At 34.6% G+C, this 25548-nt stretch overlaps 1 protein-coding gene across 1 annotated transcript in view; it reads left to right on the top strand.

Annotated features, from left to right (window-relative positions):
• Not11 (CCR4-NOT transcription complex subunit 11) overlaps nt 1-25548 on the top strand; it is a 62854-nt gene that overhangs the window by 29182 nt on the left and 8124 nt on the right. Inside the window, exons 4-9 of the mRNA XM_089097313.1 lie at nt 4479-4577; nt 8004-8182; nt 14241-14373; nt 15696-15908; nt 22098-22237; nt 24808-24973. Of these exons, the coding sequence (XP_088953439.1) occupies nt 4479-4577; nt 8004-8182; nt 14241-14373; nt 15696-15908; nt 22098-22237; nt 24808-24973 (930 nt within the window). The remainder of the gene's footprint in view (nt 1-4478; nt 4578-8003; nt 8183-14240; nt 14374-15695; nt 15909-22097; nt 22238-24807; nt 24974-25548) is intronic.

Genomic DNA, 25548 nt, shown 5'->3' with positions numbered 1-25548 from the left:
CCTTTTTTGGCCCTGGAATCAATAGGCTAGGAGGTGGCAGGGTTCAGTCGGCTTTGTTAATTACCTAGAAGAATAGTTAGGAAGAATAAATAAATGAGAAAATGGCTCCAATTGCATATTACGCTACGAAGGAGGCGGTGTTAAAACCAGGTTTCTTGCATGATTTTGAGCTTACACACATTTCTCGAACTATTAGACTACTTCCTAGCGCACTTTTTATCTGAATTCATTTCTGGTAATACATTTCTGGTAATAGATTATATATTTTCTATTAAATTCTTTTCTTTTTTTAAGGTTTAGGGTTTAAAGTTTCGGTTTGAAAAAGAATGGGAAAGTACAAATTCGAGAAGACTTGGTTGGAAGAGAAATATGCGACTGGAGACCAAATGAAAGAGTGGTGTAGAGCCGTTTTGGGAGATCTGTTCTTTTTATACTATTCTGTCTGCGATTCATTGCTTGTCTGCAATTAGGGCTCCTATGCTTTATTGCAGCATGCCAGTTCTGATGAACATAAGAACAATATTACCATAAAGCTAACTCCAATTCAGCTTCGTCTCTTGGCAGTATCTCTCATGGAGAGTGGCAAACCAGCCAAACTGCCCATGCACCTAGGTGCTTATGTAGTGTGGTATGAAACAACAGTTTCAGAAATTACACGGGGTCTATGATGATTGATTTTGACTATTCTGGGAAATCTACAGACGGAATAGCATATGTATTTGAAAAATTTTCAAAGATACAGTGGTCAATACTTCACCTTCGGGACAACTAAGTTCACTTATTTTTTAACCGAAGCTCTTGGACCCCTTTTCCGAAAGATGACCCTTGAATGAAGTCGGCAACAGTTATTATGTTGTCGAGTTTGACGAAACCACAAATTCAGAAATTAAGGAAGAGCTTCAAATGAGGATCTGATTTTGGTCCGAAAAGATGAAACAAGTTGTAGAAAGATGTTTGGAAACTGCGTTTATTGGACATGTCACAGCTGAAGACTTCGAATAAGAAATAGTCAGAACAATCAATGAGAGTGTTTTATCTATCTCTAAACTGCTAGCATTAAGTTATGACAGTCCCAACGTAAACAAAAAACTTCCGACTGATTGTCAGTGAAAAACGTGGATTGACAGGTAGCGAAGGTTTTCTTGGCATTGGTACCTGCACGATCCATTTGGTACACAACTCTTTTTGGAAGGGTTTGCAGGAAATCGGTGAGAATTGTTCCAATCTGATCATCAAAGTGCACTACTTTTTTAGTGGCTGGCCGGCTAGACAAGAAGACTACGGCAAGATTCAAGAGAAAACTGGCGTTTGTAAGTCTCGTTTTTTGAAACACGCACCCACCTAATGGTTAATAATAGGGCCTGCCACTTCGAGGCTAAGGTAATAGATGCCAGCTCTGTTTGAGTACTTTGTTGTCTATATTCTAAAGAAAAACCATAGTCTTATGAAATCAAATGCATAAAAAGAGATCATCCGGCTGATCAAACAGCCAACCATGAACGCAGAGTGTCAGATTGTTGTTGATAGTTCGAACCTCTTCACATGTTTCACCAAAAAGTTTCAATGGGAAGAGCCCTAGTGCATAATCTCTACACGGAGCTGAATCTTCTGGTCTTGACATTGGCTGGATAAGTTTTAAAACCTGAAGCGAGCGTCAACTTAGGGATGAACTAACACTTCAGCCATTCGAAGATGAAAAGAACTTTGTGCCACTGCTACAGACAGTTGTGGGTGACGAGATTGTCGACTGTCTCTAGTGAGTAGGCGAGCTTCCAAAACGCTGGTTCATTCAGCGTGTTCAGAAGTATTATTCTGCGGTTGCAAGATTTGTCCTTAAGCAAATACTCGATGGAGAATTTTTGCAGTTGTTTAAAGCGTTAATTTTCTGAATCCTGATGAAATTTCAAAGCCAGTTTCTGCTCAGGTTTATTATATGTTACCAGGGAATTGTCCATCTTGACGCAAAAGGACATTAGTTGACGAGTTTAAGGTAGTCCAGTTATCCGGACTTCCACCAGAGCTAGGAAAGGTCGACGACACATGAAACAACGTGATCCAGGGAGGAAAATATCCAAACTTGTCATAAGTCGTAAAAATGCTTTGACTATTTCACACAGGTCTGCCAGCATCGAGCGGGGTTTCCCCCTGTCCGGGCGAGTTCTCAACGAAGAAAGAGCTTTGCTAAATGACGGAACTTCGAATGCAAAACTATTTGCGATAAACGGGTTGGACAGATTTGGAGGACATCCACAAAATTTTTCAATAACTCAAGATCTGATAAACCTGGCCAAGTCTGCTAGAAAGAGCTCTGATATGTACCTACAGCAGGAAAAGCCTTGAAAGAAAAAACTGAGAAAGAGCGGCAGAATTTGGAGGCAAGAAAATGGCTGAGAGAACAGCTGCTCGCTGAAACCTCTTTGAAAAGACAGACAATAGAGACTATCGTAAAAACTCTCAAAGAAAAAAAGGAGCGTTTGGTCCTTAGGAACAGGCCGCAAAGGAGTTGCTGAAGGAAGCTCATAACTGGCTGAAAAAAGGCATTGAAAAGAAGGACATGGTTGAGATAATCTAGCGCTGGCCACGATAAATGGGATTCAGTCAATGCGTACTGAAAAAAAAGGTAGCTGCTACTCTTGAAACCGTTCAACAGCAGTTAGAATCAAAGAAACAGTTGCTTATCACATCTCTGTTCCAGCAGAAGGCAGTGCAAAAAAGGGAAGCAAATAGGTTGTGTGGTTTCTAGTTACCTTACCCTTATCTCTTTCATCATATTTTTGTATCTGATTTTTTTGTATTCGAAAGTAAAGCCTTCAGAAAAAAAAGAAGAAAAAAGCTCCTCCCGTGAGATGAGGATTCTCAGGTAGTCTATTTCTTAATTATTTCTTGGCCTCTGATCATGGAGAGATGTCTGCAAATGATTATTCCCATTTTTTTCCTTAGTCAAGTGTTATTTTCTCTTGTGTCACTACTTTTTCTTTCAAAAGTTTTCTGAAAACTGAGTTTTGTGGTCACTTTTGTTTCCAGAACGGTCCCTAGAGAGGTCCCTTTTTTTGCCAAAAAAAGAGGTCCCTCAGTCCCTATTTTCAACCACTTGAACCTGTGGCAGCCCTGCCACTAGAATGGTAAAATTTACCTGCTAAGGAGGAACTTGAATGCTCTCCGGACAAATATTATATGTATTGTAGATATTTAGTTCCCATGCATTCACTTATGTTAACTGAATTATGTTATCTTGTATTATGTTAGTAAGAAAAATGTGTTGCAGATATTTAGTTCCTAAAGGTTCAGCCAGGAATTTCTGCGCCTCTTCTTTTTCTTCTTTTCTATTTTTGGTGTGTTTTTTTTTTTTTTTTTCAGGGTGATATTTACCCGTATAAGTATAATTTCGAGTATGTTCCTAGTTCTTTTGTAATGAAATCCTCATGCTAAGTTAGTAAAAAATATTTTACGGATATTTAACTCCAAGGATTTTAGTTAGGATATAGTAAGGATTTTAGGTTGTAGATAGCTGAATCCTGAGCTAGTATTTCCGAAGAAGGTTTATTTATAAAATAATAGCAAGGGAGCGTATCTGCAAAAGAACAGTAAGGGGATTTATTCACAAATTCCAAACAGGGGAAATCAGATGTAAAATCACCAAAGGCAGATATTACTTTAGTAGTACTTGAATGACTACCAAAGATATGCTTTAAAGTATGTCCCTGATTAATTGTAGTATTGTCATCGATGCCCTGCTTACCGGAAACATTACTGACCATTAGTACATCCCCTTTTGCTCTTTAAGGTAAATATTTTTTGCAAATATCCCCACTAAAGAAACTAGGGTGGTGAAATCCATAAATAGTGAAATAACCCCCTAGTCTACTGTGTATTTTTAAATTAATATTTAAACTATATCTACAAAAGGTTAGTGGAAGGGATTTGTTAACAGTTTAGCTGTCCTACTGGAGTCTCCTCGCTATAGAATTCCTTCAGCATTTAGTGTAACTTTGATTTAGATGCCAATTTTAATGTAAATTTATTTAATGAAATTTATGTTCAATTATTTTAATTTCTGATTTAATTTTAGCATAATTTTATTTGCTCTTGGGCCTAAAAAAAAGAAAAGGAAACAACAAAGCTGTGTAATTACAAAAATACTTAGATTTTTTTTATAAAAATGCCGCGTGATTACAAAAATACTATTTTTTTTTTTTAGTTTCTGTATTTCTTTTTGATATGAATAACTTTATGATGGTTTGGATTCTTATCTCTTCATCTTTTAATAAAAGAACAATATTTAAGTCTATGCTAAATTTGTAAAGACTGAAGGGCTATGTTTATGTAAGCGTTAAATTTATAATTATATACGCAAATAGGTTGAAATATCAAAAGATATAATTTAAGGCTTGTTGAAATTCTAAACATCATAATATTTATTTTCTATATTCATCAAGAGGATTTCTTGGCATAGTTTCATAAGTTTTTTGTATTTTCAGGCTTCTACTCCAGAAGGAAGTAAATTTGGAGGTTTGAGTGCCCTCACACCAACTGAAAGAGCGTTTTTAGGAAAATTGATTACTGGAAAGGCAACTGAGGTAAGTTCATGTAAAGTTAATTTTAAAATCTCAGCAACCAAAAGGATATCAGTAGATTTTACTGACTGGCTGATGTGTTTTACCGAGCAGAATTGACATTTCAGTCATACTTGAAATACATCTTCGACTTTCTTTTGGGTCGTGTTGTGACCATCTCCGTAGCATGTTCATGGATTGCCTTTATATATAATCGAGTCAATTCCTTGTTTCATAATGCATGAAAGATTACTTTTAAAGTCATCATGCCATCTATTTCTTGCTTAACCAAGAGTGGGTCTACCATGGGGCCTTTCCTCGAAAATAACCTTTAGCCATCGTGGTTTGTCCATTCGATATACATGACCCAGCCGCCGTTGTTGATGCGGTCGTACTTTTGGAACAATTGTAGTTTACTGTTTTAGTTCCTTTAGAAGGTCTTGGTTGAAGACTGTCTTGAAACGATATTCCGGCTATAGAGCGGAGACATTTTACCTCTAAGGCGGAAATTTTTTGTTCGTCCTCGGCATATGCTAATGTACATAGCTCTACTAGGATGTCTTCTCCTTGCACATGCCCAAACATTCTTGATAATCCCATAGTTGATAAGCGATGTGATCTATATTCCTTTGGCATATTTTTATCCGAGCTGATTTGTCGAAAGAAATTTAGTAACATTCAAATACCTGTAAATGATCAGGCAGAATTAAATCCCAGAATGCAGATACAAAACAAGCTCATGTGCTTGTCATGTGAGTGCCCGACATAGGTGTCCTTGCAATTTTTATTTGTATTTAAGAATATTTTGGATTGTTCCTCTGTTTAATTTTGTGACTTCCTACCTTTTTTAAATTTTCTTAGAAGCTAAGTCAGCCCTTGCCAGAGCTAGAAATTAGTGGAAATTTTAGACAAAGAGAAGAAGCTTGAGGGACTCTAAACTCCTCGTACGTGACGTACTCTCAAGGCAAATAACGGATAAATAGTAATATTACTAAAACTATTACTTCTAGCAACAACTCACCGCAGCACCAGGCCGCCTGAGGCCAATACAGCTACGCACGCTCCTCCTCCATTTCAATCTAGTCAAAGCCTCCCTCTTTTCACCCTCCAGGAAGTTCTCATTTCCTTTAAATCTGTCCTTGCGACATATTCCCATCCCAACCGAGAACGACCCGTTTTTCGTTCCCGTTTTCGTTGGCCGAATCCAAAACGTACTTTTACGAAACTAAGCGGATTGCTTCAAAAGTCACAAATTAACATTTTGAAAGTTTTACATAGGCATCAACTTTCTACTCTTTTCATAGAAAAATAGTGATAAAAAAAAACTTAAGATATGCAAAATAAGAATCGCACTGTCCTAAACTTGTGTCGTTATCAGTGAAGTCCAAATGACACTAGCCTTTTGAGCGTTTGAGTGCTCTCATATTTGTGGCAGTTTCTAGTCGTTTTACACTTGACTTCTGTTGAAATGAACATTTGTTCATTTCAATGGATATATTGTAACTGTTGGGGTTCCTCGAATCTAAATATCTTAGATTAAATTAAGTAAAAGCAAGTAAAAAAAATCCCCCCCTTCCTTTGCGAAAATATTTATGAAACAAATTTACGCCTGAAACGTATAGATAGATAGATATTTATTGCAATAAAAGCCGCTTTGGGCCATGGCAAAAAAATGGAAAATCACAAAATAATAGCACATGATTATAACACTCATAGCAAAGTATAGTACATAACAATGCAAAATTACAAAACAAAACAAAAACATAATAAAGCACACCATACCATTAAACTAACATACATAGATAGATGTATGTTACATCTATCAAGGGACATGACTACAAAAAATAACAAACAAGAAAATAACTTACATACATACAACAATAATTTCAACACTCACCCCACGCCCTTTACAAAAATCTATCTCTATGTGACATACCCAATTTTATATATTTTGCTATCATTCTTATTTTCCCATAATTTTTTTTATCCCATTACTGAAACCAACCACTCACTTGTCCCCACATTATCAAAAAATAATTCTTTCCTTAAATCCTGTAATTCGGGACAAACGGCCATGAAGTGAAGCAGATCCTCACCATTTTCTCCGCACATATAATAAGTTTTTGTTAAGATTCAGTCGTTTGACTTTCAGTGATCAAAGTTTGTTAGATTTTTTCTTTTGTGATTACTTACGCTTTAATGCGCCAACAAATATGACTCACTGCATTTTAATTAAGGCGAGGCAATAATGATCGTATCTTTGTTTTCGTCCTCGGCAAACTCTTTGTCATCTTAATATTAAAGAGATGACGCCACATTATTTGCAGAAATACTCAACGTTGTCTTAGCTCAACCATTTACTTTTTCAACCTTAGTTCAACCGTTTACTTACTTTTTTTTAAGATATGCCAAATAGAATAATATCCATAATTAATATCATGTTAATATTTACATTATTAATATTCACATTAATATTCATATTATTGAAGAATATTGCATTCTCCGATGGACATTCAAAGACCCCAATTGAGAAAATTTTTTCATGCAAATCAAGTAATCATTTAGTATGCAAAGTATGTTGGTTTCAAAAAAAGTACTGTTTACCTTTAATTCGGTACTTAGTTCAACCTTCTACTCTTCTGTGATTATTCTTGGGAAGCTTTTTGGTAGCTTTAAAGCCCCACCCCTCCATACTTCCACCGAGACAGACTGTGTAAGACACAATGGCTGAATTGCTTTTTCATAATTTTTTAGTATATTGGATCAACAATTACTGACAGTCTTCTTTGATTTGTAGCATATAAATTACCAAATATTCATGTTTACTATTATAAAAATGGGGTTTCTAATAATTATAAATGTTATGCCCCACGCCTCCACCAGCCTGAAATATTATATTATTTATGCTAAGTCTAAGATAGACAATAATAGCCCCATATATTTGTTATTACTAGCAAACACTTTGTTATCCTTAATTTTAAAGAGAGGGTGTTGCATTATTTTCAGCAAAATTGTATATTTTTTATGCTCTTTTAACATTACTCTAGATGGTCTTTTTGATTGTTAAACGACCCCTCTCCCTTCTTCCTCTGGGACCATCTGTGTAAGAATATCCGTTGAATTGCTCTTTTTTTTATATCCGTTTTGATTATATATCTGTTGCAATAATTATATTCGTTGTATGTATATATCCGTGTATTGTAAGAATATCCGTTGAATTGCTCTTTTTTTTATTTTCGACGGTCTCCTTGGATTTTTAAGCCCTACGAATTCGTACGTTTGCTATTATAAAAACGGATTTTAGGCTAAATATTACTACCCACTCCCCTCCCTCGATTAGAGGTCCCATCCCGTTTTGACCATGTTTCGGTCAAAAGCATATATTTATGTGTACAAAGAGCGATACCAATATTTGAAAAACTTGAAAAATAAATATATATGTTTTTTTAGTTACTAAAGAAAACACCATCTCAAATACTGGCAGCTGCAGTTGAAGCAGAAGAGCCACCTGTTGGTGAATTAATCGCACTAAAAAAGAAGCTTGATGAAAGACAAGCAGAATATCCTCTCTATATGAAAGTAGGAGTCTCTACTGTGCTTCCCATGCCAGAAAGCAGAACTCCCTTGAGGTAACGTTGTAAAGCTAAGTTGTGACGGAAGATGGCAAATTTGTCCAGCGAAAATAACCAAGCTATATCGCTACGATAGGTAGTTTTAAATCTATTTAGCACAGAAGCACCATGGGCAACGACTACAAAAATAGGTAACAAAATTTAAATAAGCCCAAATTTAACAAGTAAAAATAATATTTCTATATATCACATATCAAAATGGAAATAACACTTTAAAAACTTACAGAAAACAAGAAAAAACCAAGACGAGAAACGAGAAAACGCAAAACAAAGAAAATAGCCAGATAGCCAGGGCAAAAAGAGAATACAGTGCAAACAAATATCATCAGTGCAGAATTGAGAATAAAAAAAATACTGATAAAAGTCAACAGGACAGTGTGAAAAGACAAACCTTAAAAACAAACAGTAAAATAAAAGAGAGAACCTTTGTCAAGGATCAGTGAAAATGCAACAGATTAAACAAAAAGTATTGAATGTATTCAGTAAGTTTTATGTACGACTTTTTTTTTATGATATTCGCTCTCCAGGGATTGTATTATTGCTTACCTCAGGCATGCATGTGGCGTCAAATATTATTTACAAACTTACACACTGTATAAAAATCCCTCCCTTTAATAACTTTTTATCGTAAGCCAAATTAGGCCATACAACACAGTATTATGTAATAAACCTTGTAAGATCATAACATGGATACTAATCACCTCACCCTCCCAAAAAACATAACATTTGTATTACTCTTCTTTCTTTACCACTTCATTAGTGTTTTTGCAAACCTGAAATGTGTTCTTTTAGATTCGTGTTCAGAATCCCCGGGAACTCGAGGATATCACCGTCAAAAAAATACTTGTTAAATGAGAAAGCTGCTGGCACCATATTGAAATCTGTGCCACATCCTGAAATCCCAAATTATATTTGGGGCAAGAATCCGTATCCAATGCTACCCTTTTTCTTTCAAAAATTTCTTTTATTTTTCAGTGGCAGACAATTAGCCTGAGTATGAAACCAGTTCCCCGATACTTCGGACGGTAGACCTAATTTAAAATAATACCAAAAACCTTTTTAACTGGGGCATTAAAACTTCAAAGTCTCTGAACTCCTTACTGTCTGGTTTCAAATCTGGATTTCTTGTCCTCCATTCTTATCCTAAACTGAGCCATAAACGATTCTCATAGCAGTCCTTGCCCCTCGTTCCAAATATAATATAGGCCTGCCCCATCTATGTTCTATTTGTGTGCGAAAAAAAATAACCCTTAATTTATACTCCCGGAGTTTCTGCTGCTTAGTGACTTTTCAGCAAACTAAGCCTCCCCGTCAGGTTTATAGGCCATTGTAGGGGCCATTACGTCACTATTATAGGCCAAAGAGCTCAAGCTCCAACTACTTTATTTCTTTGCAAGTAGCCAAGAGGTGGGATAGATCTTCGTCACTATTCCCACCTATTGGGTATGAATAAAGACCCCACTATATGCGAGCTCTATCTGTTATCTCTGATTTATAGCGGAATTATTCATATTTTCCTGCAAAAAAGACTCCGTTAGATTCCTATCTTATAAAGTATACTAACAGTACAGTTTTTCCAGTGTATAAGCAGAAATTTCTTATTAAACGCTAAGTTTCTTGTTAGAGGGAACGAATATTTAACTTTGAACTGGGACGGGAGCGAACGAATTATTCATGCTTATTCATAGTTTCTTCAATAGGAAGAAACTATTTTTATCAAGCTATATCAACTTTGGCCGCCGAAGTGAAAATCGACTAGTGTCAGGACCCAACTGATTTTTTTTTTTCATTGACGGTTTATTTTTCCAGACATATTCAAATATAGCTAGAAAGGAAATAGAGGGGGAAGGGGGCATGGGCGGGGGGGGCCGCTGCCCCCCCCCCTAGACCTTAAAATTTACATTAGATATGGCTGAAAAAGCAGATGGTTTGGAAAAAGCAGTTGATAAAACTCCATCACACTATCGACTGCCCCCCCCCCGAGACAATATGCTGCCTAAAGCTGCCTACGCCCATGGAAGGGGGTTCTGCCAGAAGTTCCAGAAGTTGGAGAATTCTGTCAAGCAACAATGAACAAGTGTTGTCGCTCTAGCTGGTATGTCTTATTCAACGTGGAATTGGTAGTTATCCTAAAAAAATAAATATTTTAATCATGATTTGCCTGGGCAGAGAAATGAATTTATTTTAGAGGGGTAGAACATTCCTAGAATGAGGGAAAGTTGAGAAGAATTTTATAAATGATGAGATTCTGGGAGGGGATGAAAATTAAAAAGGTCCATTGTGTATACTTCTGATCAACCCTCCCCGGTTCTAAAGCTTAAGGAGTGTATGCTACAAATTGAAATACTTCACACCATGGCGTAAAAGCTGAATCTTTTGTAGCCCTAACTCCCCCCTGCTTCGGCATACTCTTAGCTATTTCCTTTCCATCCTGCAAGGAACCATTTAACTGACATCTTTATTTTCGAGTGGAATAAAATCGTCTTCAACTTATAACTACATTTTGTTGACGGATCATAATCTTATAGTGTCTGAAAAAAAAATTGAACGAATAATGTTAATTAAAAAACCAGAATAAATATTTTATCTAAGAAGATGTGTAACACGCAATTCAGCCTTGCACATATCGGTCTGTGTTTCAGAAACTCTACCAACTAAGACGACATGGGCTGTAACGAAAATAAAGGCCTGGTTGTTGAAAGGTTTTTGATGACTCACTGTGAATATCCTGCCCCTCTTTGAAATGATTCAGTATATGAGTTCTAGATAGATAGTTACAAAAATAAGATAAATTTTTGGGATTTTTCAAACAGATTTGTATTATTCAGTGATGGGCTGTTGATCTGAAAGGAAAAAAAATCGTGTTTATATTCTTTCATTACTGTTGTTGGGTGTAAAAACATATTCCATGCTACCAGATAGCCTGTAAGGTAGGAAAGTTTTTTGAAATAAAGACAGTATTTCCAAAATAGAGCATGAAAACAGATGAAACTCAGTGAACTGAGTTTCACTGTTTCAAGAAAGGAGCTATTTTTTTAAGATTCGAAACAAAGATTCTAAAGATACTTCCTCCCCCTATGTGCAAATATATAGCCGAGATTGTATATTGTCACTTGTCTTTGTCTTGTCTGGCGCTAAGCTGAAAAGAACTAACGAAGAAACTGATTCTAACAAAGATTCTAACAAAGATTCGAAACAAAGATTTTTAAGATTCTAACAAATTTAAGATTCGAAATAAAGTGGATATGTTACTTTTCATTGCCACAGACCTAGAATTTGATTTCAATTCGCCAATAAAATAAGTGTTTCAAAAGCAAGACTGGTATTCGTCGGGCCTATAGGATGTCTCATAAAAATCTTTTTTCCTAAATTTTATCCTGTCTTGCTTTTATTATTATTATTATTATTCCTGCGGGACGAAATAAATAAAAAATTAAATTTTGAACCATCTAGGTTAAGCTTGCCTGTAGAAGCTTGAGTTTCAAAGTTCTACCGAAAACCAATTTTTTCGATGCTTATTTTTTTTTTTTTTTGAATGATAAAACTGAATTGCCTTGATTCAATGTCCAAATAAGCACATCTTTTTAACTTTTGGTGTAGTGTTCAAAGTAAATCTGCGAAATACAGATTTTTTGGGGAAAAGATAGCTGTTTGCATAAAAAATGCACATTGAGCTTGGATGTCATTTTTTTTTTTTCTTAAATAAGAAAAAATAAAAATAGTCCTAACAAAACGAAAAGCTGCAATTTACCAAGTTGGGATGTCTCTGAAAGTTTTTTCCTTATGAAAGAAATTGGGCATATAGTTGTTTTCATCTGTTTAGCTCTCAGATAAAAGAAAAATGAATTGAGTTTATTGATGTTATGAACTTTCGCCAAAAATTTTGTTTTCTTATTTGGAATGGATCTGATCTTACTACTGATCATGGGCGCCCATACGGGGGGGGGGAGGCAGAGGGCCCCCGCCCCCTCCCCACCAGGCTGAATGATGCTGCCTTATTTTTATACTTTTGTTCTTAGATTTCTCTTATATAGCGTTAAAAGTGACAATTAGACAAGGTTTGCCCCCCCCTGGAATTTAGCTTATGGGTGCCCATGCTACTGATTCTGTATATACAACGTTTTATCAACTTTAGAGTTACCAATTAACGGATTTTGACAAGAAAATTTCCGGGGAAAAAAAGACTCCCGAGATAATCGTACTTTGTAAATTAATTTTGAGGGACCTGTCCTAAGAAATACGTATTTGGATCAGTAAAATCACGAAACTTCTTTCCCTTATTTACAAAAACAAAAGTCAGAATTAAAAAAAAAAAGGGTTTTTAGTGAAATTTTTAAGCCCTTACAAGCATACCCTTCCCTTGGGGTTCTCGAACTTCATAATTATTCATTTTGAACCAAAGAAATGGGAAAACATTCATCGCAGCACAAATTTTCGGATACAGTTTTTCTTTTAGACAACATTAGATTAGGGTAAACCAACATTAGGGTACACCAAACACCAGGTTACCAAACTCATATTCATATAAGAAATCTCCATTTAATTTAAGTCATTTTAAGAAAGTATCAATTAACATGACAAAGAGAAGTGTTAACGCATATACACAAACTTAATCTGATCACGTAGTATCACTTGTGCATGGGTGCACGCCCTTTCCCAGTGGCACCAACAGGGGGAGGGCGGGGGATCGTACCCTCCCCCCTAGATCTTGAAAATACCATTTTTGGTGTATTCTCCCTTAAAAAAGGCATTTTTGTATTTTTACTGAATTTTTTTTTAAACGACAATTTTGCCCTCTCCCTAGATATTGAAACTTAGATTTCGCTCCTCCACTCTAAATTTTCATGATTCGGTGCCATTGCTATCTGTGTTTTAAATTTGCTTCACAAATTTTGAAAAAAATAATTTTTATATCAGTTTCATTGAAAAAGAAGATTTATTTTAGAAACAGAGCTGCTTTTTACGTAGTATTTAGTCCTTGTAAGAGATTAGTCATACTATTTATCTTATTTTAAGGTTCCTAAAACTTTTCTTCTTCTTTTTTTGCATGTTCCCTTTCTGCGGTTGGTGGTTTAATTTGGATAAAACAAAATGAGAAATAACATAAAGTATATTCTTCCAATATCGAGTTGGAACTACATGACGGACTTAGAAGACTAAATCCCCTAGTAGTTCCACTCACAGTAATTTGAAACTACTACCACTACATCATGTCAACTATTGACCAAATGAATCTTAAAAATGCATTGTACGGTCACTATCTTGGAACCCAGGAAAACCAGGAATCATTGAACCAGGAAAACATCTTTCAGGAACTAAACAAGTTCAGCAAGGGATTTACTGAACAGTTTATCAGCTAATTTAACCTTTTCTATTAATCTACAAATTTTTTATTTTATTAACAATTCTAAGACCCTCGTTTCTTTGATGCTTTTCTTATTGGTTGTTATTTCACCTGTTTAGTAGTATGTATGATAACTGGTATTTGAGTGATGATAGATTTAAATTTATATTATATATCTTATTATGGCCCTCGTAGGGTCAAAGTTATACCTAGGGTCAAAGTATATATCTTATTATGGCGCAGCTAGGGTCAAAGTTTTATTCTATTTGAACATTTTTTAGAACGATGCACTAATAAAAAATTGGCTAGACAAATTTTCGTTGGGACGTTGCTCTGAGCCTCCTCCCTTCTCTTCCATTCATTTGATGGTAAGAACGTAGGGACGTTGCTCTGAGCCCTCCCTTCTCTTCGATTCATTTGATGGTAAGAACGTAAGGACGTTTCTTAGGGACGTTGCTCTGAGCCTCCTTCCTTCTCTTCCATTCGTTTGATGGTAAGAATATAAACATAGTCTTTTATTTTAAACTCAAAATATTTCTGCTATAAATTGGGATCTGTTATCTATATTGTATACTTAGCCCAAATATATTCCTTCAAATAAAGGGACAACAGAGACAGTATACCGTTCTGATACAAAACACAGTAGGAACGAGCTTTTAGATACCTGTTCTTTGTTAGTTTTTGTTTTTCATTATTTGAAGTATTTTGCAGGACAACTGGGCCGGAAGTAAGTGCAGCAAAAATGTCTGAAATGCTTCTAACTAGTCAATATGACGTCCTTGGAGACAGAATAGCACCAGAGTTTGTGAGGTTAGCTCCTCCTCTGTATGTCGCTCAAGATGAGGTATTTCTATTAATTAATCAATTAGAGGCATTGGAAAACTTTCTCGCTCTCTCGCTCTCTCTCTCTCTCTCTCTCTCTCTCTCTCTCTCTCTCTCTCTCTCTCTCTCTCTCTCTCTCTCTCTCTCTCTCTCTCTCTCTCTTCTTTCCACTTTATTGTAACCTCTTATTCTATATGGGCAATATTGTTGATGTTTATCAAAGTTCATTGGAAGGAGTTAATTATTAATTTTCACAGAAAACTGAAGTAAAATATACTGCTTAATCGGTTGTATGACCAAAGCCCTTTATGAAAGCAACTATAAAAGCTCAGAAACTTAGCATTTGGACTGAGCAGAACTATAAAAAGAAATGGGGTTCTTTTTTTATGTTGCTGTATTACTGCCTCTTTACTGTAATTCAGTATTGTCCATTAGCTGGATCACTTCTGTCTGAAGATACTACATACTTTTAAAAATTCGCTTGGTCTAAATTTATGGCGTAGACAAAGATTTACCCATGGTGTATGAGCTATGAGTTCGGGGTATGGGGCATGGGTCTGTGAGGCTAATTTTAGAAAGGAGCTCTGTGCAATTACTAGATATGGTTAAAAATTAACATATATAGTAGATAGTTAATAAGCCATAAATATGGTGAGTAATTAACAAATATGCCAAGCAATCAACATATATTTTGAGCAATTAAAAATTATGGTAAGCAATCATATATGGTAAGCAGTTAATAAGCAACAAATTAGGTAAGCAATTAACGTGCATGGTAACCAGTTAATAGTTAATGAATGTGGTAAGCAATTAATAGGTATAGTAAGCAATATTATATGCAATTAACAGACCACCAACCTTGTTCAAACTACACGTGTGGATTTGTGTATCTTCCCTAGGTGAGTAGGGAAACCTGCTAAATACATGATTTTCTATTTTGAAGACAAATAAGAAGTCAGCATATCATGTGTGCCTTGTGTTCCGAGGTACATGGGTCGTGTGGATTTTAAAAGGGTATGGTAATGGGCGACCCTTATATCATATTAAAAGTAAAATACAAATAAAGAATCAAATTGAGAATACTTTTATCTACATACTTTACTTTACATACTTTATCTTGAAATTGCTGCTTCAGTCTATAATATATGGCCTTCTGTTTGTCAATCATAAATAAAAGATGCACCAATATCACTTTAATTATAATTATTTAATGTCTTATTATAATAATGATATAATAATTATAATAATAAATTTAACAATAATAAATTTGTTGATAAATTAATATAATAAATTATAATTATAATAATTATAATTATTTATTGGATTTTTGTTCCTTCTTTTTAGCTAGTGTGGCTGACTACTCAAGATCTGTCTGTATTTCGACCGCTATTTGATACTTGTGAAAATCTGCCACCGTCAACACCGATAGAAGAAGCTGAAGCACTTTTTGTGAAGGGCTTTGATGCCGTTTTGACCCTGAGCCAGCAGCAAGCTGTACAAAGTCACTTAGAAAATGACTATAGCTTTGTTCTAAACGCTGGTCTTACACCCGAAAAGGTAATTTCACTAGAAAATTACTCCAATTACTCCTTATTAATTACTCCAAGAAAGGGTATTGAGGGCTGGTCTTGAGCCAGAAAAGGTAGTTTCACCAGAAACACTTATTAATTATACCAAGAAAGGCTACTGAGTGACGGTCTTACACCAGAAGAGATGATCTCACTGGAAAAAATTATTAAAGAATTTACATGCTATCAGGAAAAGCTTAAGGTAATTACAGGCTAATATTTTTAGGAAAAAATATAATGTAAATATATATCTCTATATATTGTATATAATATTATATAAATATTATATAATATATATATATATATATATATATATATATGTGTATATATATATATATATATATATATATATATATATATATATATATATATATATATATATATATATATATATATATATTTATGTATAATTATATATTAATAATGTTAATTATTTATAATAATGTAATAATTATTTATAAATAATAATTTATAATTTTGTAAATTTATAGTAAATATCTTTAAAAAAAAAATTTAATAAATATTAAAAAATTTAAATATGTAAAATATCTAAAATAAATATAATATTATATATAAAATATTATAACACTTTATAATTTTATAATTATAATATTTTCTCTTAGAAAATGTAATTTCCTATATGATTATAGGAAAATATGGAATTACAACAGAAATGGCTATTAAATACAACCAAAAAGGCTGGCCTTGCACCAGATGGAGACAAGATATTTAGAAAATTGTCTATCACAAGCCCCGAAGGGCCGAATTCGAATTTCGAAGTCCATGAAATAGCCAATAAGCAGGAAAATCCTAACAAAAGGACACCAACTCTAAAACTGGCAATCAATGCCAAAACAAAAGATTTCGGAATGATATATCATACCTTATTCAAAAATGTTAGAAACTGCAAAATGTCAACTAGCTAAAAAAGATAAAAACTGATAAAACAAAAAAAAAATTATATTAAAAAAGGTTTAAAAAAGAATATAAAAAGGGTTGAGGGAACAAAACAAGTGAACGAACAAAAAACTTGGGTATCACCCGTACCAAATAATACAAAAAAGAAAATTAGCTGCTTAGTCCATCTGTGATGAAGGGGACAACGTTTTTTCAGGTCTGGAGGTAGAACAACAAATGGGGAACAAAATAGAAACGGGTTCAGAAACAGTCCGTGGCAGGTGGTCTCTAGGTGGGGAGTACCTTTTGGCGAAAATGTTTTTCGTGCGAGGGTTTATCATAGAATATTTTGTAAAACGGAGGCACTGCGTTTGGATTGAATTGAATTTATTGAAAAAAGACACAACAAGAAATATAGCAGTGAATACCAAGATCCACGGTAAATTACACATAAAAATAAAAAATACTTCAACAAATTCTCCCCCGTAAGACTCTATGGCCAGGAAAAAACAGGGGAGAAACAAAACTAGAAAAAAAAATAAGAAAATACATTCATCAAACATTTTTTGAATATTAAACTCGCAGCACCAAACCAAACAATTTTTTTGAAGGTCAGTAAAAATTAAATTTAGCCAGCAATTGGGTTTTTCGAGAATTTTTCCAATTGAGTCGATAAAAAAAAAAAGGTAATGGGATGTGAAGTGGATTTGAGGTTTCCGAACTGCCTCGCGTCAGTAAGAGATAGGATTTTTTCTTTTAGCCAATTTGCAAGGAATCCTAAATTTAGTTTTGAGAACATGGGAGTAAGAGAAATAGGATGAACACTTTCAAAACCAGGTTTTCCGTCTTTCCTTTTTAAGGGGGCTATGAAACCCTGTTTCCATATTTGTGGATATTATCCAGAGTCGGTAGTCTCATTAAAAAGAACAGACAAGGCATTTGAAAGGAAGTCACTGAAAGCACTAATAAGAGGAAACGGGATATCCAAAGGGCAACTATTTGTTTTTCTTAGTTTCCCAATTCGGCTTCAATCTTTGGACGGAGGGATAGAGGGAAAAGAAGGGGAAAGATAATATGATGGTAATTGATAAGACAATGCCGGAAGGCTCTGGACGATGGAAGCGAGGAACCTGCTAAGATTATTAGCAGTAACATCAGGGTATTTAGATAGATTGAAATTAAGCTGGTCTAGACTCCGACGACACAACTTTTTTACCTATGAATATCAATATTTTGGTTTGTTAGTAAACAATTCTTCGACCTTATTTTTGTAGTAGGATCGAGCAGATTTACGTATTTCCACTTTAATTGTTTTTCTTAGTTTTAGTTTATTAGCTTTATCAAGTTTACGATTTCTGAAAAGATTCAATTTTTTTCTAATTAGCGCTTTAATGGGTCCGGCAAAAAAGTCCGGCATTTGGATACTTAGATATAACAAAATCAGCGCTGGTCTGCAATTACAGGATAAATTTACGTTTTGTATCAATATTTTGATCTGGCAAGTAATAGAAGACAGTTATTGCAGTAATATTATAAGGCGGGTGTACTTTAGGCGTGGTAGTTAAACAAAGGATTTCATCCTACTCAAATAAATTAGGGACGGGAATAATTTTGGGGTCAAGGTTGCATTAAGTAAAAAAACAGGACACCGCCTCCTTTTTTTCCAAGTGGACAATCTGACGGACGAAGTTTGATAAGCCCTGGATAATTTGACAAACGAAGAGACCTTTGGTAATGGGACTGTACTTCTGTTACAGCCATAACATAAATTTAATTTAGTTCTCATAGCACCTTGAATTCAGAAAGCTTGTCAAAATTTAGGCTTTCAGCGTTAGTGATTAAAAATCTAGGAAATTTAAAGCGATTTGGAAAACATGACAGTTGATGAATTTCAGTAGTTCTTGGACTGGGTTTTAGTTTTGTTCTAAGGGATGAGGGGGGGGTAATTTTTGGGGCGGACTATTTATTACAGGACAATTTTCACATTTAAAAACTCTCAAACCAGAGTCACATTTTTAGGGTAGCCAAGGGGGATAAAGTGAAAGGGATTGGAGAAGGGTTTCATGATGATCCGGCAAGAATTCAAATTGGGAGTGTTCTTGAGTATTCTTCAGAAAAAGTAACTAGACTACAAAAACTTATAAATTGCACCAAGAAAGGCTACCGAGCGCAGGTTTTGCACCAGAGAAATTAATTTCACTAGAAAAAGTATTAGAGTATTCATAGGCTACTAAGAAAAAGTTAAGATAATAATAGGCTGTACAGGAAATATTATTAAGGTAAAGGCACCAGACAATGTTCTTAGTTATTCCCAAAAAGTTACTAAGCGCTGTTGTGGTACCAGAAAGGGTATTTCACTAGAAACAATTATTAAGGTTAATACAGGTTATTAAAAAACGATTTATTAAAGCAAAAGGTCAAGGTAATTACAGGCTATATAGGAAAATGGCATTAAGATAATTGCACCAGAAAATGTTATTAATTACAACACAAAGGGTTTTAAGCGCTTGCCTTATGCCAGAAAAGGAATTACAATGGAAAAACTTATTAGTTACTCTAAAAAAGTTACTAGGCACCGGTGTTACGCCAGAAATGGTGATTTGACTAGATAGCTTTGATACTATTAAGCGCCGGTTTTATCCAAGAAAACAAAACATATCCTTTATTTGTCTCTACAAAGTAATGATTTGCAGCCAAATTTAAATTTTTGCTTATGAACCTATGACTGTTTCTTTGATTTAATGGGTTCAAGGTCATTGTTTGTACCCCCGCCCCCCACCCCACCCCCCTTACTCTAAAAAAGAAAGAAGAAAAGTGAGTCTTGAAAATAAATGTTGTTCTTATTAGAAGTACCGCCAAATTTATCACTAACGCAAGTATAGATCAACAAATATAGAAACGTCAAAAATTCGGCACAGACAAAAGAAAAAAAAATTCCAATGCTGATTCGGCTATAGCAACTTACTGGGTATATACTAAGCCTGTGTCGTTAATATTGTTTACAAAGCTGGCTACTTCTAAGGACCCGTTTTTTCTCGTCATTTTTGAATTATTTGCTCTGTAAGGTTCTTTAAAATACTTTTTCAAATGTCTTGAGTTATATCGTATTTCATCTATACATGAAAACAAAACCAATAACCTTTCTTAAGATATTATACGAAGTGTAGTCTTTTCAGGAACACAAGTGTGTTTTCATTTATTTTCCTTTTTACCGAAATAATGCATTGTAAAGATAATAATTAATATTTATCTGGTGGGTTTAAAAAGTAAAGTTAGATTGGTTTTTACAGTTACGGCAGGATAATCAAAAACGTAACTTATAAGCATTACAGGTAAATATGTATCGTTACCTCCTCCGAGAGGGATAGAAAATTCAAGGTTAAATTGGTTGTTACAGTTAAGGCAGGATCACAAAACAGTTATCCTCTGGGATCCCCCTTGATATGTTAAGGGTTAATACGTTTCTTTTTTCTTATTTTAACTCAAGCACCTTTTTTGGATCCAAACATTTGAAGATTTGCGCTGAGTAGAGACTTGTTATAATTTCATCAAAAATTTGTATGTGAAATTTCCAAATTGAAAAGCTGGTCGCTGAAAAATTGATTTTTGTTGCTTTGAGAGTGAGGTATATTGTGGCTTAAGGGAGGATTGGGTATAGAACAAAACAGCTTTAAATTGACACCAAAGTTGGTGCCAGAGGTCCAATATAAAACTATTGTGAGAAAATTTCTATCTACTTCATCGGTACGTTGATTAAGGGTGGATAGTTTATTGCCCAGAAGAAATTTGACTAGTTCAATTTTTATTTGAGATGAGCTATATTTGATATATTTTTGAGCCTCTTACTTCCTTTTGCTTTATCTGTTAAGTTGTATCTTTAAGCATTATTAATAACGTTAAAGTATATTCTGTATCGTTAAAGATACGGAGACCTGTGTATCTCCGTCCGATTAAAGTCTTGCGTACTATTGAAATCTATAAATATTGAAGTCAAAATCCTGTTTGTCGACATTAAGTGGCTATCTTTTTTCGCTGCTAAAAGGCGCTGGATGACTAGGCAATCCTATAATTAGCAATACTTCGACATTGAGAATTCCCGAAAGCTTGAGATTCTTGTTTTATCGTGGATAAGCCGTTGGATTGCTTGTTGAACTTTTCATTTAGACCAAGATAAGTTGTTGGATAAATTGACGGACTTAACTAATAGGAAATCCTTTCAAAATGTAAATTCATATGTAGTACTTTTAAAAGAAAAGAAACTGTTCGGTAAACTTGTGACTTAATGTTTGTTTATATGTTAAAATATTACAGGAAAATAACTAAAAATCCTTAATTGCATTGACTTTTCCCCAAATTCCCGATTTGGCCTTCGTTTTTAAAAGACTCTTAAACCGTTGCGAAATTGAGTTAGGATATTCTTGGAAAATTCTCATTAGTATTGAGTCTGAATCAAATTCAATGTTTTTGAAAAAAATAGCGATTTTAGGACGAATAGCAATTGCAGTAGAGCATAGAACTTGATCTCCTTCAGGCAAAGAGAAATTCGATTTCTATTTCGTTTTTCAAAAATATCTGCTGGCGAGTGAAGACAAGGCTCGCTGTCTGCAGGCTTTTGCATGAAGAAGAAGCAGTGACGCAGGCTTTTGCATGGTGTTTTTTGAAGAAGCAGCTCATTAGCTGTCGACGACGAAGTTGAATATTTCGCTGGATTTTTTGTTGAATTTTAACTAATGGAATCTTTCGCACACGCTCGTTATTAGTATGTCTAGCTTTTTCTAGAATAAATAATTCAAAAAGATAATCTGGGACACTTGTTTGCGGATGGAATTCTGTGAAAACTGATTAGTTGAAGATATTTCTGTATATGCCATATGTACATGTGTTATATGTATATGTGTATATGTTTATGCCTTGATAAAATAAAAGTACATTTTATTGTTGTTGCTCCAGGAGAAAGGGTTATCAATTCCCGTTGAAGTTTTGTTACAACATTATGTTAAACATTTCTCGTGAAGTCTCTATTTGTAAGTGTCTACATTGCTTCAACGGAAGAATGGTAGATTAAGAATATCTAAGAATTGGGTGTGGTGGAGGAAGGGGTTTACTTTGAAATCTTATTTTAAGTTTCAGGCATGTACGCAAAAATTTATTCGGGATGGGGGGAGGAGTTAATATTTAGTTCACATATTTCAACCCCAGAACTGATGGGTTGTATCTATGCTTGACTAATCCTCAGATAATTGGATACTAGGTATAATTAGTTTCTGTTACTCCTTTGTAGCTTCCTGGCTTGGTGGAAAACAACCCTATAATTGCAATTGAAGTTTTACTCCATTTGATGAATACATCCCAAATTACGGATTACCTAAGCATCCTTGTCAACATGGAAATGTCCCTTCATTCCATGGAGGTGGTGAATAGGTATATTGCTCTTTTTTCGGTTTCTAATGTTTCTTTTTTCTTCTCTTTCGTTCTTCACTTTTGTTTCTTTCTCTATTTCCCTTTTCAAGTTTTTCCTCAAATCGCTACACTATTAATATCTGTATAAGTACAATAATTATAAACCTAATAGCTTATTCCTTCTAAACACGAAGAATAATTTATTGTTTATATTCTTCTTTATTTTATTTGTTTTGCGACATTTTGGTAAAACTTTATGAACCTCAGTGTGAATTTTTCATACGTTCAAAATCTAACTATTGACTGATCTGACTGAGCTTTGTAGTTAATGTCTATCCTTTTCCCTGCTCATTCTAGTCCTTCAAATCTATTTTCTTTTTTTTATGTTGAGGTCTCTAATTTTGTCTTTGACTTTTTTGCTGGTAAAAAATGTTGTATAGGAGAATGAACAACCTCGCTTTTTTGCTTAATCTCCCTTTGCTATGTAGGAGATAAAAAAGAGATTTAACCCAAGTTTAAGGGTTTTTTTCGATGAAAAGTAAATTTTGAGGGGGTACATTGCATATATTGGTAATTATCTAAAAAGAATATGATAAAATAAATGTTATTTCACTTTGTAGACGGAAATACAAATAAGAGCAAATGTAATTAATTTACTTATGTAATAACTCTTATTACTCATGTAATAACTATAATAACGATAATAACACACGTGTAAACGAAGCTTTTTTACATAGAAAACAATCTTGCTTTAAATTTCGGCTTTTTCTATATGTTTTCGATTTATCCTCTGTGTTGAGTTTTACTTGTGTATTTTATGTTACAAAACAATTTCATATTATAAAAGTCTTAAATATTATTGAATTTAAAAAAATTTGTATTCTATAAAATGTGTTTAGATTATTTATATTTTATATTATTTTTATTAATATTTGTAATTTTAACATGTAGATCAGCTAGTTGTTTTGCTGGAGTTTAGATTCATGATATTTTAAAGAAATTAGTAGACTATTGAAAGATTTAGGTTCGTGATTCCGGACTGTCCACTACTGCTGCTCAGAGACATACAGGATGATAAAAATGCATTAAAATAAAGTAGTTGCAGGTATCAAGCCATGGCTAATTGAAGAAAAAGCCAAGACAGATAGTCCGAGTGAGTGAGAGGCAAAATCTGGCATAAGCCCTTTTTAGGATTGTATAAGAATGATGCCAGGTTAACCTAACCTGTATTTACTTCTTAAAAGACAAGGGCTGTTGGGAAAGATTTAAACAAAATAAGTTTTTGAGTTTCCTTGGCGCATAATTTTTTTCATCATAGTAAAGCCCACTTGTTAATCTAGGCTGAGTAATTTTAAAGACTTATCGTGTCTAAACACTTTTAAAAATTGCGTTTCTTGACTTCTTAAAATACAAAAAAATCAAAAATGATTTATTTTTTTTTGTGTGTCCTGGATCCATCTTAGGTCTATTAATACTTGAAAACCACGATTTTCTGAGATTTTCTGAGATGAAAACCACGATTTTCTGAGATGAAAACAGCGATTTTCTGAGATGAAAACCATGATTTTCTGAGGTGAAAACCACGATTTTCTGAGATTTTCTTTTAGTTGATTCAGAAGTATGAAGTTTTTAGGATAGTATCATATTTCCATCAGTGTAGCCGCGTATAGCCGTCAAGATAAATAAGCAAAACTATTCAATTGAATTTGATAACGCTTTTTTCTGAAAAAGTTCAGTTCTATGCTACCATTAGAAAGTGAACACTCCCTGCACACAAGGAAATCCCTTAGCTCTGTCTGAAACCCTCTCCTGGAAATGTATGTATGTACTGGATTAACGACTACTAAGGTCCTTGTGTCGACTCTGCAGTGGGGTGCTAGAATCGACTTCGAACTCTGGGTCTCCTATTCCCAAACTGAGATCAAACCCACTGCGCCACAAGACCCCTCTTCCTGGTAAATTATTGGGGAAGAAGTTAAAATCTACAAGAATGTAGATAATTGAGCTTTAAACTTCTCTTTCTTAAAAAAACAAACTCTCCCCCTCACCCGTTTAAACTTTTTGCTGTTTGTACCAGTGGTATGCAGTGGCGGTTCTAGGGGGCTAGGGGCGCCCCCCTAACGTAGTCTAAAGTAGTGTAATTTACTTAATTAACGCAAGTTTGCGTTAATTAAACTTGCTCCTAGCGCAAGTTTATCGGATCAACCTGTTTTGCGCCCCCCCCTCCTAAAAAAAAAGTCCTGGATCCGCCCTTAGTGGTACGGTAGTAGCAGTCTATCCCTTTTTACTGAATTCAGTACCTTAAATATTTCTGTTTTTAAGCAATTTGTTGGAATTTTTCTGCGGGAATTCTCTCGATGTTTTCTTAAGGGAAAAAACTAGTTTTTCCTATACTGCTTATTCAGAGGAAATGTAAGAAGGGTGTTCGTTAACTAGATCTTCTGTGTGTAGCCGAAAATTCAAGAAAATTTAACTATCTAATAAGTCGTTTAAATCCCAGAGAAAAATGTTTTGTAATCAAGAGAATAAAATATGTCGGTCTGAAATGCGACGCGTCACTAAAATCTTCTATATTCTATCTTATTTCACAGGCTGACGTCTACTGTTGACTTGCCGCCAGAGTTCATTCATCTATACATATCTAACTGCATATCCACTTGCGAGACAATCCAAGATAAATATATGCAAAATCGCCTGGTTCGTCTTGTTTGTGTCTTCCTTCAGTCTCTCATTAGGAACAAGATTATAAACGTCCAGGTACAAGTTTTTTTATGATCCTGGTTACCTAGATCGCCACTTTACACATAAAATAACAATAAATAAATTCTTGCGTGGCCAGTGTCTCCGTTTTTCCTTCTCCGGGAACTATAAAGTGAATTGCTGTAGAACTAACTGAATGAGGTATCGTGCCATTTACCAGCACTTAATACCATTTTTTTTACACCAAAAGATGACTAACATGGCACCTAAGACCTCTTTTGGGGTCAAAACATGGTGTTAGGTGCCGGTAAATGGTACATCATCTTTTAGGGTCAAATACATGGTGTTAGGTGCCGGTAAATGGTAAGTCATCTTTTGGGGTAAAAAACACGGTGTTGGGTGCCGGTAAATGGTACGTCATCTTTTGGGGTCAAATACATGGTGTCAGGTGCCGGTAAACGGTAAGTCATCTTTTGGGGTCAAAAACATGGTGTTAGGTGCCAGTAAATGGTATGTCATATTTTAGGGTCAAAAACATGGTGTTAGGTGCCGGTAATGGTACGTCATATTTTGGGGTCAAAAACATGGTGTTAGGTGCCGATAAAGATGACGTACCATTTATCGGCACCTAA

The sequence above is a fragment of the Artemia sp. Qi Xiang Cuo genome, chromosome 11 (genome assembly GCF_049724085.1).
Source record: "Artemia sp. Qi Xiang Cuo chromosome 11, ASM4972408v1, whole genome shotgun sequence".
NCBI lineage: Eukaryota > Metazoa > Arthropoda > Branchiopoda > Anostraca > Artemiidae > Artemia > Artemia sp. Qi Xiang Cuo.
The sequence above is the reverse complement of the archived record's forward strand: the minus strand, read 5'-3'. Positions and strand labels throughout refer to the sequence as shown.